The following is a 14,455-nucleotide window of genomic DNA, read 5'->3' on the forward strand; positions in this document are numbered from 1 at the left end:
CAGCTCCATGGGTTTCGCAGCTTAAAGCTCGACTAAGGTGTCCGCTGCTGGTTACAACGGACAACGACGACGGCGACGCCGCGGAACAGAGAAACGGCGCCAAAGGGCTGCGCTCTAAAAAGGTTTTTACGGCACATTGAATCTACATTAGCTGAACTCGCTCTAATACCCCGCTGTCAAGAAAGGCTAGGTAAGGCTACACGTTTATGGGAAGAGGAAGTCATGACCGATAAGAACCTTTTTCATCTGCATTCGGAGAGGCCATGCTGGTCTCCGAAGGAAAAGGGGAGAGAGGAAACCGAAAGTATCGGCACAAAATTCTCTCACGGCCTTGTTCAGAAAAGACAGATGAGCACTTAATCACCTAATAACCACAGCGGCCAGGAAGAGTTCGTTTGTGGTTTTGAAAAAACAAAAACCTTGAATCTAGTTGGTGGTCAAAAACGTGGTAGGGTTTTAAAGTAGTTAAACCGAGTAGACATGCCAAAAAGTGTGTTAATTTGCCGTGTCATCTTTCTGGCATCTGAGTGCGCGCAACCCCGTTTCTCGATGAAGGTAGCTAATTGCGCAATTTTGTTGTTAATTAAGAAAATTGCAGCGCTTCGAAACACGGACAACACGAAGTAGACACTAGAGGGCTAAGTCGCCTAATCTCGTTTCTCGCTCTTCATCTCCAGACCCTCTCTCCACTCCCTCTCTCCACTCGTTGCAAGCTGATGCGAAGCTCTCCTCCTGTTGGCTACAGCTGATGCCAGGCTGCTCCGAAATTACCCGCGTTACTCCGAGGCTTCAAACAAGATTCTTGCTTGGGTTTGACACTGTTAGGCCACATTCTCACAGCCGGATTTTCCCTTGCTCCGTCGCCTCCGTGACGCCGGGAGCCGAAGGAGGGGGCTGCTTTTGGACCGTTTTCCCCCCAAATCGGGCGGCCGGTGCCGCCGGGTCCTGCTCTACGTTTCCGTCGAGCGGCGGCGACGGAGCCCCGCCCCACGGAAAACGTACCAGTCATAGTGCGAGCTCGCCTCACGTCACCCGCGGCTTGCTTGCTGCGACCAAGAGATGGCGCTGGCGAGCGTTGTCGTCGTAAAAGTGCGGATGAGTGGCTGGGCGGAGCAAAATGGGCATCTGACGGAGCTCCAAAATGGTTTTCGTCGAGACCGGCGGCTGGAGGATAATATTTTTGTCCTCACCCAGTGTATTGAGGTTGCAAGAAGGGAAGCTCGTGGGCTTACCTGCTGTTTTATGGACGTCGCGAAGGCGTATGACAGCGTACCACATGAGCCTCTAATGCAACGCCTAGAGTCATTAGAAATGCCCTCCGCCTGGATCGACGTGCTTCGTCGCCTCTATGCACGCTGCACAGTGGTGGCCACAGTGTGCGGCGTCAGCTCGGAGCCAGAGGCCGTACAGAAAGGGTTGAGGCAGGGCTGCCCGTTGTCCCCTCTTCTGTATATGTTGTACGCTGCAGGGGTGGAGCGCAAGCTGTTGGAAGCGCAGTTGGGGTTCACGCTAAGCTACATCAGCGGTGGTGTAAAGGACCGATGGATATTACCGGGCCTAGTCATTGCCGATGATGTAGTATTAATGGCAGAGACCAATGCGGACCTCCAGGCTCTCATCAACATATGCGCTGAGACCATGGCACCACTTGGCCTGAGCTTCAACTCAAAGAAGTCGGCGGTACTGTATTTTTCAGCGCCGCTGGACGCCGAGCAGCCGGTCCACCTACCAAACGGGGACGTCCTCGAGATGGCAACGGAATACCGATACCTAGGCATTAGGTTCAGCACGCAGCCAGAATATGCTGCAAAACATGAGGAACACTTGAAACAAGCTTCGCAGCGAGCGGGAAACATATTGAGAAGGCGGTGCCTATGGGGCTGCAATCGATTTGTTATGGTCCGCGAGCTGTGGAAGGCAGTTCATGTGCCCGCATTGTCATTTGCAAACTCAGTTATCTGCGTGACAGCACCCACAAGGGAATGGCTCGAGCCTGGTCAACGAGCGGTGGGACGTCTGGCGCCGGGGTGTCATGGGCGGGTGGCTAACGAGGCAGTGCAGGGAGACCTCGGTTGGTCTACCTTCGAGGCTCGCGAGGCAAGAAGCAAAATAGCCTACGACGGCCGGCTGCGCCTGATGCACGAAAATCGATGGGCGCGCAAAGTCTTTGACTATGTAAGTCAATACTGCCTGCGGACTACATGGGTGAAGCGGCTCCAACACCTCAGTCGCAAGTTCGGCTTCTTCAGAAATGAAGTACAAGCCGACAACGCGAGGAAATGGGCCAAGACAGTTAATACCCAAGTGAATGCGCAGGAGCGAGAGGCGTGGAGGGCTGCCATGGAGGGGAAGTCGACACTGGAAGTGTACCGGGCAGCCAAGCAGGACATCTGCGTTGAGAGCTTCTACAACAGTGTAGGCAGCCGCCTGTTGTTTGAGGCACGCGCGGGTGCCATGCCAACGCTTGTGTACCGCAAGCGCTTCGACACTACAGTCGAATGCACCCAGTGCAGAGCCTGCAGAGAGCACGACGAAACAACGGAGCACATCGTCCTACTCTGCGAGAAGCTGCCAACGCCACCGCACGAGGGCGCTACGTTTCCGCAGGCGCTGGGTTTCCGTTCTTCGAACGAGGGCTGCACAACGGATGCGGCAGTTGCAGCGACGAAGCGCCGATTGACAGAGTGGTGGACGCTGGTGCGACATTAGACCGGTACTGTTTCGTCGGTATTTGCGTGTGTGTTTGCCGCTTCGCGTTTGATAGTGGTGTTTTTATGTGTGTGTCTATCCAGCCAGGGCACCTTTGGTAGGCGCCCGCCCGTTACAAAGGGAAGGCTACATCATCATCATCATCATCATCATCATCGTCGTCGGCGGCGGCGGCGATGCGCGGGTGCGCGGGCAGGGAGAAAAAACAAAAAGCCTGCTCTTTTTGAAGCGAAAGCTTTACTTCTTGCACTTTCAGCCTTTGCCGTGGCACGGCGGTGCCACCACCACACGCGCCCAACGCCTGCGCTCTCCGCTAGGAGCGCAACAGGTGCTTTGTGACGTCACGCCGAAGAGAAGTGCGACCGACTCGCGCCGTCGCAAGCCGCGGCGGTGCCACCACGGCGTGGCCTCCACGATCGAAGCGCGCTTTTGAGCAACGGCGCGCGCCGCCGCCGGAGCAGATCGCGGCGGCCACGACCACGGGTGCCTAACTCCTGCGCTCTCCGCTAGGAACGCGATTGTGGCGTTACGCTGAAGAGATTTAGGCTCGACTCACGTCGCTAGAAAGCAGTAGCTGTGCCAACCACCAGCGCCTTAACATTGCTTCGCGGCGATGCCGCCTACCACTAGGGAGGCTCGTCGTAATGCGCGTAAAAGAGAGCGGCGAGCTACAGAGACAGAGGAAGAGCGTGAAACAAGACTCGCTAAGCGACGTGCCCAGTATGCGGCTCGGCGAGAACGTGCGAGCTACATAGATTAGCCAAGTGATCACCACAGCAGCACCAAGGTATACACCTTCACACAAGCACCACAACAGCACGACTATCATGTGAGCGAGGGCGTAGCCATGGGTATTGCTTTCGCGATTTCCCGGCTTAACCAAGTTGAGCCACAGCCATTTTTATTTGTACTCTCCGTCGGGAGATGCACGCGCCTTGCGCCCCGAAAAGCGCCGCTGTCGAGGAACAGAGAGCGGATGACAATTTTATTTCATATGGCAATATACGAGGTGTTCGAGCCAAAACGGGTCTCCGAATGAGCATTGTGTTTGCACTAGGCGTGGGATATACGATAAATGATTTGTTTTTTTTTCGGGAGGGTAACGAAGTGGGGACGAAAAGACTGTTGCCAGGTTTAAAGCGAAGTGAAGGGGTTGGCTGATGCAAAGGGGAACCATCCAGGGGAAGAAAGGGGCGAGAGAGGTAACTGCGGAGATAATGATCAGAGCAGAAAAAAAAATTCCGTTCCCCCGTTGCTAGCTCATGAGGCCTCATTGTTTTTATTAGCCGTTTAAATTGTTTTGCTAGCTTAATTCTTGAATGGTTGTATAAAGACCAATCTCTGAAGCCATTGATAACAGAGCTCATTGTCATCCTACATGTGTTCAATTTCGTGCATATTAACCTGAATACTGTGACTGCAGCACTCATTTCTGCAGCGGCTTTAAAAGTAGCTTGCTATACTCATATATATTTGTTTTCGTGCTGTACGCGTGATGTTTCGCTGCAAAAACAGGGGAGTTGCGTAGAGTTAATAAACTAACTTCAAACTTTTTCCACCGCTAGCGAGATCGCATCCTTTTTTTTCTCCGGTAAGAGCCAAGCGAACCAAAACGCAAGCAGACGACTTTCAACGCTACTTCGGCATGTCCCTCGGACACCGCCGAGCATCGTTTTTTTTTTCGCGCACAATAAAAAAAAGGCACTGACGTAGAGTCACGTGGGAGCAGCGAGCGCCTACCCAAACTGGTTTACCGGTGTCCGGCGGCTCTTTCGATTAGAACACAAATCCGTTCCGTTCCGGCCGCGGTTGCCGACTCCGTCGCCGCCGCGCCGGAGAGGAGACCGGCTGTGAGAATCAGGCCTTAAGTAGTGCTTTCGTACCAAAAGTTCACTACAGGTTCACCGTACTCTATCAAGATATAAGAAATTCCCAAAAAGGTCACAAAAATTTATGTAGCTAATTTACGTTTTGCTACGCCCAATGCAGGACTTGCAGCAGTGTCACAGCACAACGTTGCAATGAAGTTTTTGCTAAATATGTCCATACATACAAAAAATGCTACCAACCTACCCAAGCCTACATTTTCCATCATACGCTTTTTATCAGAATAAAGACGGCGATGACGTCAGGAGAGGCCGAAGTCTTAATTTTACACTGTCCTGATTAGAAGCCACAATTTTCAGTATTTTTGGAGACACAGAGCTATAGGTCTTCGGGATGTATAACGCGAATTACCGAGGCGATGTCGAGCAGGTGACCTAAATAAAATATCTACCTACGCTGTTGAGATGCGTGTTGGAGGTGTGCCGGAGATGGGGAGGGGGTGGCTGGTAAGTTGGTTTTGTGGTGACGGAAAAGTGCTGCTAAGCTAGACGTCTACGGCGCCAGTAGCTAATTCCCCCCCTACCGTGTCGTCTGAAGTCGGGAGGGGTTGACAATGATGACAGCGCGTCGCGCGCTTCGGACGCTGTCCAAGCCCGCGGGGATTGGGGAGAAAGACCGCGAACAGCCTTGTCAGGGCCACAAGGGGCCGACGACCGCTCTCAAGGGGGTGGGGGATCAATAAGGTCGGCGACGTCTGAAATAGCTAAGCAGTGGACTTACTGGCGCCTCTAGAGTCGGGCTCTGGCGAGCACTCGGCTCCGTCCACTTGTATGTAGAGTGTCACTGCAGCAGTATTGGTTAGAATTGGGCGAGAGCAAGTTTAATAAAGTTCCGCCCAATTATCGAGGGGATAAAAACCGCTGCAAACAAAGAGCGGGACGAGCGCGCCGAGTCCCAGTCTCGGCCGCTTTTCAACGGCCCTTCTTTCAACAGCCATTTTTTAAAACGCCTTTTCTCTAAGTGTTTGTATTTTGCTCCAGTCTTCAATAAATCAGTTTTTTCGGTCAAGAAGTTTGGAGTTGCTGCCCCAACCGGCAACGTGTCGCCGGACGAGTGGACGAAGACGTGAAGTGCTTTTGATCAGACCAACCGATCATACCGACGTTTTTTTAACTAGTGCCTTCTGTGTATACACCTGCCGATACAGGAAAGCTTTGTCTGTCAATGGTGTACGGTGATGCAGAGGGTGCCAGTGTAAGTATTCTGCGTAGGAGAAATTTCCGACTCACACGAGCTTCAGGGAGGTGTCTCGAGCGAAGGTGTCTCAAAAACTGTTCAAGCTGAAGGGTTGAAGCTGAATCCACCAGCTTTTCTCCTTATATATCTCATCAGATCATTTCTAAAGTAGCAGAGTTCATTTACACTAATTTCGAGCTCATTTTATTTCGCGGCTCTTACCTTGAATTCATATTTTTTGCCGCTGACAGTAAGCTGAAGTATGTGCAGTGAAAACATTCTGCGCTGAGCAAATTTTGAATTTTTTATTTATTATATCAGCGTCACGCAGCACAGTAAACATAATAAGGTCGATTAAAACCCTTCTACGTTCATAAGCTTTTGTCTGAACCCGCTTGAACTCCTTCTAACCGGTTCGGAGCTGACCGAACCGGTTCGAACCGGAACGCAATGTCGCTCTGGAGCCGAACCCGGAACTGAACACGAAAGGCGTGAACCGGAACCGAACCCGAAAAAATTCCGGTTTGACACCCTACAATCGCAGCATGCCTGCTGCGGCAGTACTGGGAGTGAGCCTCCACACCATGCTCTATAAATGGCTGATGGAGAAGCAGTACAGTTTTGCTTAGCTCCGCCATGGATCGCAGATACCGCAAACTTTAGCACCCGGCAGTACCTTTCGAAAGCAGAGCGTTCAGAGCGGAAGCTAGGTCGTTCGTGCCAACATGTAGAAGAATTGCCTAGGCTGTTGGAGTTGATTGATTGATCGATTGATTCAATTTTATTTTTCAACATTCATACAAGGCATGCTTGTGAAAACATCTAGATCCCTAGCTAAAAGATAGTTGGGATCCATGCAAGTCAGTTTCAAAGTAGAAAAACTGCAGGCATAACAAAAATTAATTACATACATATAAAAGCTCATGAAATTAGAAAGACATAAATGGGTACATAGAGCAACAATATTCTGAGCACCAAGCCTCTTTCACAAACACATACAAACACAAAAATGCATGGAAAGAAAATACGCTGGCTTCACTCATTGTTTATAATATTTCTTCAATGACACAGGAAAAGTTTTACGATGTTTTAGTTCACTTGGAAGCTTGCTCCACAGCTTAATACCAACATGGGCCATCCTTCTTTCTCCATAGACATCTTTCGTTTTCGGAAAAAGGAAGTTTCTATGAGTGGCGTTGCGAGTGCATAGTGGTGGGATACAGAATAGCGATGAGTGTAACGGGTAATTGTCTTTAAGGCATGTGTGTATTGCCAAGACAGTCCTGTATTCAAGTAATGATTATAGTGGCAGCATATCCATCTGTTTAATATGAGGAGCAGTGTGGGCGTTGTATCTTGAATGTGAAATGAATAGAATTGCCCTTTTTTGCAAGACGCCAAGTGGTTCCAAATAAGATCGGTAGGTGTGGCCCCGTGATTCAATGCAATATGATAACTGGCAATAACGATATCCTGGAGCCTAAAAACATCCGCGGTGATGCCACCGCATTCGGTGACGAAGGCTGGAGTGGACAGGTATAGGAGATGAATAAGTTGGAAGGAGTGCTTCGTTTGGGAATCACCCAGCGGCTGTCGAGACATCAGACCATGCGAATTTCAACAACGCATTTTTCTCCGTGGCCCTGCCGGACTCCATAGTTCTTCCATAAGGAGAAATTGAAGGTCTTATGGATCCAGTGAAATGTTCAAGTAGGTGGATGGACACGCGTTGAAAGAATAAACAGCACCAGCAACAGAATTGGGTGGTAGCAGCGAGTCATGACGTTTTTTTAAACAAATCTATGAGATGTGCGCATGTGCGGAGTTAAATAAGAAACACAAATAAGACCGGAGATATTGAGAGCGCTGTATTTTGTCTGATTATATATTGAGTAGTAATATAGATTTTACATTCATTTCAGTCGTGCCCGTTGCCGAGCTGTTTTGCTTTTTAACTTTGGAATTTTATATTATCTGTTGGAGCAGCTGCTGCGCAACCAGTGTGCTGGCTCAGTGCTGGCTCCTGACCATGCTTAATACGCCGGAAAGAGAAGTTGTAAGATACCGGCGCTACTACGACAGGATTGCACGCTACAAAAAGATCAGTATATTTACGCATGGTCAAAGGTGGATGTGCAAGATAATATCGGGAAAATTTCACATTAACACACCGTTGTTTTGATGTTCAAATTGAAACCTTTGTCCCCCGGCTGTTATTAAAATTGCATAAAATGCATTTTTGGTATTGTGGCAGCATAAGTAATGAGCACGGAATACCCGCAGCGAGAGCTCACGGATCGAAGACCGAAAATGTAACTCAATGTTCACTCAGTTCATCCCCCGCCTCGTTGCACCATGCTGAGTGCTGGTAGAACAGCTTCCCGAAGTTGCGTGAGGGCGAAACCGACGGAGACGTTTCCTACAGTTCAAGAGCCTTCAGCATAATCTGACCGCAAGGCGCTTGTAAATGTAACGCCAAGCCTAGACCATGTAAACCTTCGCCATCACTCACCTACAAAGACAAGAAGCTAAACGCGCAGAACAAAGCCTCGGCAGATGCCTCTGTGACCGGCTCCTGCACGCTCCTTGTGTGGACCATTCGTCTTTTGCTGGCTATATACACGAAAGCGAAATGAGGTGCCGTCTGTACGATGCACCTGTCACAGCATATGGTGGTTATCAGAGGAAACCATCTCTCCTAGAAAACCTGAATACGTGAAGCGAAGAGCCACGTGACGATGCAAACAGCACTGCTAGCCGCGCATAGCCAACGAGGTGCGGCGGCGCTGCCGGCGTTCACCGGCCAGAGTACAACGACCACAAGTTTCTTATTGCAACTGATTGTGATTTGGTATAGGTTATGGGAGTTTAATGTCGGAAAGCGACTCACTCAATGAGAGATGCCTCAGTGAAGGTCTCCGGAAATTTCGGCCCCCAGGTAGAAAGGCGCATTCAAAGAAGGAGGTCTCCACTCGCATGACTTCCCCCTTAGCAACAAGGGCACCCCGCAGGGATCGGTCCTGTCACCTTTTCTCTTCAACGTTGCAATGCTGAATCTTCCGCATCAATTAGCGCAGATCCCACAACTCCAGCACAGCCTGTATGCTGACGATGTCACCTTGTGGACCGCCGACGGCAGTGATGCCGAAATCAAGGAGAGACTCCAGCGTGCCATCGATATCGTGGGGAACTATGTAGACCCCAGAGGGCTGCGGTGCTTTCCAGCCAAATCGGAATTTCTCATATTCCGCAAAATCAGATCCCTTGCGCAACCCCCACCGGCCATCGAACTCAGTATTCGCGGAGTCCCCATTCCTCGAGTACCCAAAATTAAAATCTTGGGCCTAATTCTACAAGAACACGGCTTCAATGGCGGCGTAATTCAGAAGCTTCAGGGAACCTCGCAGCAAATTATGCGGCTCATTCGCCGCATTAGTAACCGCCACTCGGGCTTGAGGGAAAGCAATATTCTCCGTTTAGTACAAGCCTTTGTGATCAGCCGCATAGATAAATATGCCCTTACCTACATCTCAAGTCAGCTGAAAAAGAGAAAGTGGAGGCCATAATCAGAAAATGCGTTAAACAGGCAGTTGGGCTACCCATGCACACAGCGACTGAGAAAGTGTTAGGTCCCTTCCTTCAAAACACCCTAAGTGAGATTATTGAAGCGGTCACCGCCTCACAGTACGAACGACTATCGGCCACACCAACCGGCAGACACATTCTGTCCACACTAGGCATAACATACAAACGACGAGACGGACCAACGACTAACCTTCCCAAACATATACGCTAGCTTCTGGTCATTCCTCCACTACCTCGGAACATGTACCCAGATTTCCACGCTGAACATCGCGCAGAGAGAACCAAATCATTAGGCAAAGGCTTTCTTAATGATACCTCTATGGTATATGTAACTGCAGCAGATTCTTCGGCTGTAACTGTGGTCACCACGGAACGTGGTACACTCATAACTGGGGGCACTATACGCACTCAGCACACAGATGCAGGAGAAGAAACAGCCATTGCTCTAGCCATTGCGGGATCCTAGGCAGAAACCATTGTCAGCGACTCAAAGTTGGCGATAAGTAACTACACGTTTGGAAGCATCTCCCTAGAAGCAGCACGGATTCTGCTAAATTATCAGCCCACGCGGTGAATTCGCCTAATCTGGATGCCTGCTCATGCCTCCCTTGCTGGTAATGAGCCGGCTCATAACGTTGCTCGAGAACTGTCGCGCCGAGCTGGGTCGTGCAGCCCATCCCCCTATACTCCGGCAAGGACAAGTTGTTTTCTTACAGAGAAATCCTGCAGCACTACAGGCTTGCAAGACTCAGATTCCCCCTAGCAGATAAAACGCTCTCCAAGCAACAGGCCAAAGCCTGGCGTAAACTTAAAACTGACGCCTATCCAAATCCCCAATTGTGTAGCTTCTATTCGGAAGGACTGTACTCAGACAAATGCAAAAATTCGAAGCCGGTCTAAATCATATGATCTGGAACTGCCCGCAGGCCCTACACGCGAGTCAATTCCTTACCGCTCTGGTCATTGGGAGGCTCTATTGCTCAGACCCGACCTGGGGACACAGATTAAGCTCCTCCAGCTGGCTGAAGACGCCGCCGCTGCCCAAGGGATAGCGGCCACCGTTTAAGTGGGGGGCGACTTCGGGTCTCTCTTCTACATCCGCTGGAAATAAAATTTCACCACCAGCACCACCTGGGTGTCTTTAGCGTTGACTGACATCGCACAGTTCAGGAGCCTCCAGAATTTCGCCTCCATCAAAATTTCATTGCCGCAGCCGAGATCGAACCTACGTCTTTCGGGTCAGCGGCCGAGCGTTATAACCACTGTTCCATCGCTACGCACCCCAGGTGCTTGTGAAATTCGTTTCTTACGATTACACAAAGTCTAAAGCCTACTACACAAAATCCCTGGAGAAAAGGTATCTCGCTGCTCAAAGTAATAAGGGAGTTTTCTTCCTCTTTCCAAAACGTTGGCTTTCGCTCTGCGGATAGCACGTGTGATCACTAGCTCAGGGTAAATGCATAGTGGGAGATCGTGCACCGCATTCCCAAGCGCGTAGCGGTCCGAGCGATGCAGATTTCATTAAAACTGTACTTTAATAGGTACTTCACTTGAAATATTGTAAGTTTCAGGTTGCAGTCAATTTTCAGACTTGTTCATCGAGGTTAGTGCGTCTGTTTTTCCCGCTTTCTCAGTACGACGCAACACTTAGATACTATTTTTTTCGAATAAGCTGCTCCGGCCGCCTGAGAATGGATAGTGTACTCTTCCGACCGGCTCCCAGGGAGCAGGAATTCGGAGTCACACTTACATCGTGTTGGAAGCTCAGTGATCAACAAGGCTGAGCTGGCGCTAAGGTTTCCTTTTAAGTGTTGGAATGTCAAATTATTGCCTTTTCACCCTTCTGTCAGTACGTATGCTATCCTGTTTTACATCGTCCACGAGCAATTCCTGTTAGTTACTTAGAGATGTTTATGGTACCTGTTTAATTGGCTCGCCTTACATGCTTATTGTCATGTGTTCTTGTAAATGTGTACATATGTAAATAATTTTTTTTCTAAACACAAGGCTGAGCTCCCGGGTTTAGGCCGGTGCATTGCACTGCGGCCGGCTGAAGCCCGCCTCTTCCCCATAGAGGGGAAGATGAATGCATAACTTTTGCCTGGGGGGGTTCGGCATGCACCACAAATTCCCGCCCTAAACGTATGAATAGGAAGGTTTATAATCCTTTCTTCGCTATGAGGAGATCAGTCAGATACACTTAACAGTGCTTACTTGTAGGGTGATGTTTCTACACGGTCGAGCAGATTGGGAACCAGGCAGTAAGAGACAATGGTTTTAGGCTGTACGAATAGCACAGAAGACTTAGTAGAGTTCGCGGTGAAAAATTATTTACTGGTGTCTTCCGCACGTCTAAAAATCAAATAGACCATTGGATAGGTGCGCTGAATTAGCCTATACTTTAAACAGGGAACGGAAGAATTAAGTGAGGCGGAAGCCCACCGACTTAGCGGTTTGAGGGAAAGGGAATGAATTCAGTATATTTTTGCTGAACAGATATTCGGCTTTAAATGAGAGAACAATAATCTCACAGCTATCATTATGGAAACCGTTCGACAGGATACTAGCAAGCTACCTGTGGCGACGAAATATTTGATAAAAGAACGGCAAAGCATGAAGGCCTCTAACCGCAGAGACAGAACAGGCAGAGCTATGTAATTAATCAATAATGGCAAGGTTACCAACCTAAGGAAGTTTAATATGGGGAGAATCGAGCATGGTCTCAAGAGAGAGAGAGAGAAAACTTTTTTATTACAAATGAATACGGACACACCCTTGGACACCGCACGACCGCACTGCACGTGAGTGGTTTTGTTCCTAAGGCCCATAAAACTGGCAGCCCGGGTGATGGCGACGGTCTGCACGGCCGGGTCGTCAGAGCGCAGCAGAGTCTCCCAGCCCTCCCAATTCTTGATATTCTCTAGGCATAGCGGGAGGGTCTGCCAGGCAGAGGGAGAATATGTGGAAGGAAGAGGTGAAATATTCTGGGTACAGGGAGCAGGCAGGTGTTTGGAAAGGGATGACAGTGGGCTAGGGTAAGGGGAGTGTGGGGCTGTAGTCTCTGCCAGTTTGTAGCGTGTTTGTTATCTGGAGAGGGAAGGGGCGGGGGGCAGAGCTGGCGTGTGGCTCCTTAGGCCTTTGTCCGCTCGCTGAATAAGTGCATACGCTTCTTCGTGGATCCCCGATGCGAGGCCACCTGAGCCCGGTCACTAGGGATAGGGAAGTCATGATCGCCTGATGTTCAATTATATTGAAAGCTTTAGAGAGGTCGAGAGCTGAGAGTACCTTGGTGTGACATGGAAGAAGCGGGTCGAAAATGTGTGTTAGTTGCATCATTGCGTCCTTTGCGGATAGATGGGGTGGAATCCCACCATGCCATGCGGGTATACATTGTTGTCCGCCATGTGCCCTGTGAGTCTCGTGAACACAACATGCTCGAAGCTTACCCAGGGATGAGGTTAGTGAAATCAGGCGAAGGTGTTGAAGTGTAAGTGGTTTGTTAGGTTTTGTTATGAATATTAGGTTCGCGTGCGCCCGGTCTGCGGGAGGTTACATTCCAGACAGCACTGGTTGAAGTTTTGCGTATTTTGGGTGATCGATTGGTCGTCCAGATTACGGACCATGGAGTTTGTGATTTGGTCTCCATGAGAGGCGGAGTTGGTTCGGAGAATCAGGAGGGCTGATCTGGATTCTGTCTTTCTGCTTTCTGTCTCGAGTGTGAGATTGGCTTGTCCTCTGTTGGGCGGTAGAGTTGTGCGGGCACATGGAGGGCCGTATGTGGTTTGAGTGTGCCTAGGAACGTGTCAGGATCGCCAATGTGTTCGTGTGCGAGGCGTGTCACGTGGTGTTGTGTTGCTGATTTGGTGCGTGTAGGTTCAATGAGGTGTTGAAGGAATTACCTTGCGCGTTTGCTGGACAGGTTTCCGGCCTTGCCATCGCATATTTATTCCCAGTTGGATCGGCAGAGCTCCTCAGAGTGTTGTTGTATTTGTGTCTGCAGCGCGGCCAGCGTTTTTAAGCATAACGGACGTAGCTTAAAAACGGTGAAGAGGACGTTAAGCATACCAAAACCTGGATGTATTCGTTAGGAGACAAAAGGGCAATGTCTTCAGCAATACGGATAAGATAGTTGAAGTAGCCGTAGAGTTCTCAAAGCTATACAGTAGCCATATTAATCTGGAGATCGAGAGAGGCAGTAGCGCATAGCTCTGTGACATGAAGCCAATAACGAAAGAGGAAGCAGAGAAAGCTCTAGGAGCAACGCATAGGGCGAAAGCAGCTAGAGAGGGTCAACTAACAGCATATATGTTGAAGGACGGAGGGGAGATTATGCTAGAAAAGGTAGACGCCCTGCATACGCAATGTCTTATGACCTTGAGCGTTCGAAAAGCTTCGAAGAACGCTAACATCTTCTTGATCAATAGTAAAGAAGTAGCCAGGGATATGTAAAATTACATACCCATCAGCTTATTCTCCGCTAACTTTAAGGTATTTACTAAGGTAATAGCTAGCAAAGTCAGGACAACCATAGACTTTAGTCAACCAAATCATGAGGCAGGCCTTCGTAAAGGCAATTCGACAATATATCCTATTCACACTATAAATCAGATGATAGACAAGTACTCATAGTATGACAAACGCCTATATATAGCCTTTACAGATAAAGATTCCGAGAAGGCATTTGTCTAATTACAGACTTCAGCATTAACGCAGGCATTTCAGAATCAGGGCGTAGAACAGCCCTTTGTAAAAATACTGAAAGATATCTATACCGGGTGGACAGCAACAGTAGTCCTCAAATAAGAAAGGGTGTCACACAGGGAGACACATCGCGAATGATGTTATATTTTATTTACTATTTGTATAGCGTCATTCCATGGATATCTTCAATACACAGAGCTGAGCGGATCCATAACCAAATGCTAATAACGAATCAATACACAAGAATATGAAAAAGTGAGGCGGAAGAGGTTGACATCCACTGCCTGTTTACAGGATTACTGAGGGGGCCTGTATTGGGAACAGTTGGATATAAGATTTAATGGAGAATAGCCTATTAATCTGCGAAACACTGATGAGACGCCATTCCTAAGTCACT

The 14,455-nt window shown here is 49.2% G+C and overlaps 1 protein-coding gene across 1 annotated transcript; it reads left to right on the top strand.

Annotated features, from left to right (window-relative positions):
- Positions 1-1,311: 1,311 nt before the first annotated feature.
- Positions 1,312-7,809, top strand: LOC149356866 (uncharacterized). Its single transcript, XM_089576450.1, has 2 exons — positions 1,312-2,175; positions 7,759-7,809. Exons 1-2 carry the CDS (start codon positions 1,312-1,314, stop codon positions 7,807-7,809), a joined length of 915 nt encoding a protein of 304 aa, XP_089432576.1.
- The last annotated feature ends 6,646 nt before the right edge of the window (positions 7,810-14,455 follow it).

Source organism: Amblyomma mixtum, chromosome 3 (assembly GCF_055824585.1).
Source record: "Amblyomma mixtum isolate Tamu chromosome 3, ASM5582458v1, whole genome shotgun sequence".
NCBI lineage: Eukaryota > Metazoa > Arthropoda > Arachnida > Ixodida > Ixodidae > Amblyomma > Amblyomma mixtum.

Excerpts from the sequence above, each read along its gene's own strand:
- LOC149356866 (XM_089576450.1), top strand. The coding sequence starts at position 1,312 with ATGCCCTCCGCCTGGATCGACGTGCTTCGTCGCCTCTATGCACGCTGC. Across the intron at positions 2,176-7,758 it reads CGCGCAAAGTCTTTGACTAT|CTGCTGCGCAACCAGTGTGC; the intron begins GTAAGTCAATAC and ends CTGTTGGAGCAG.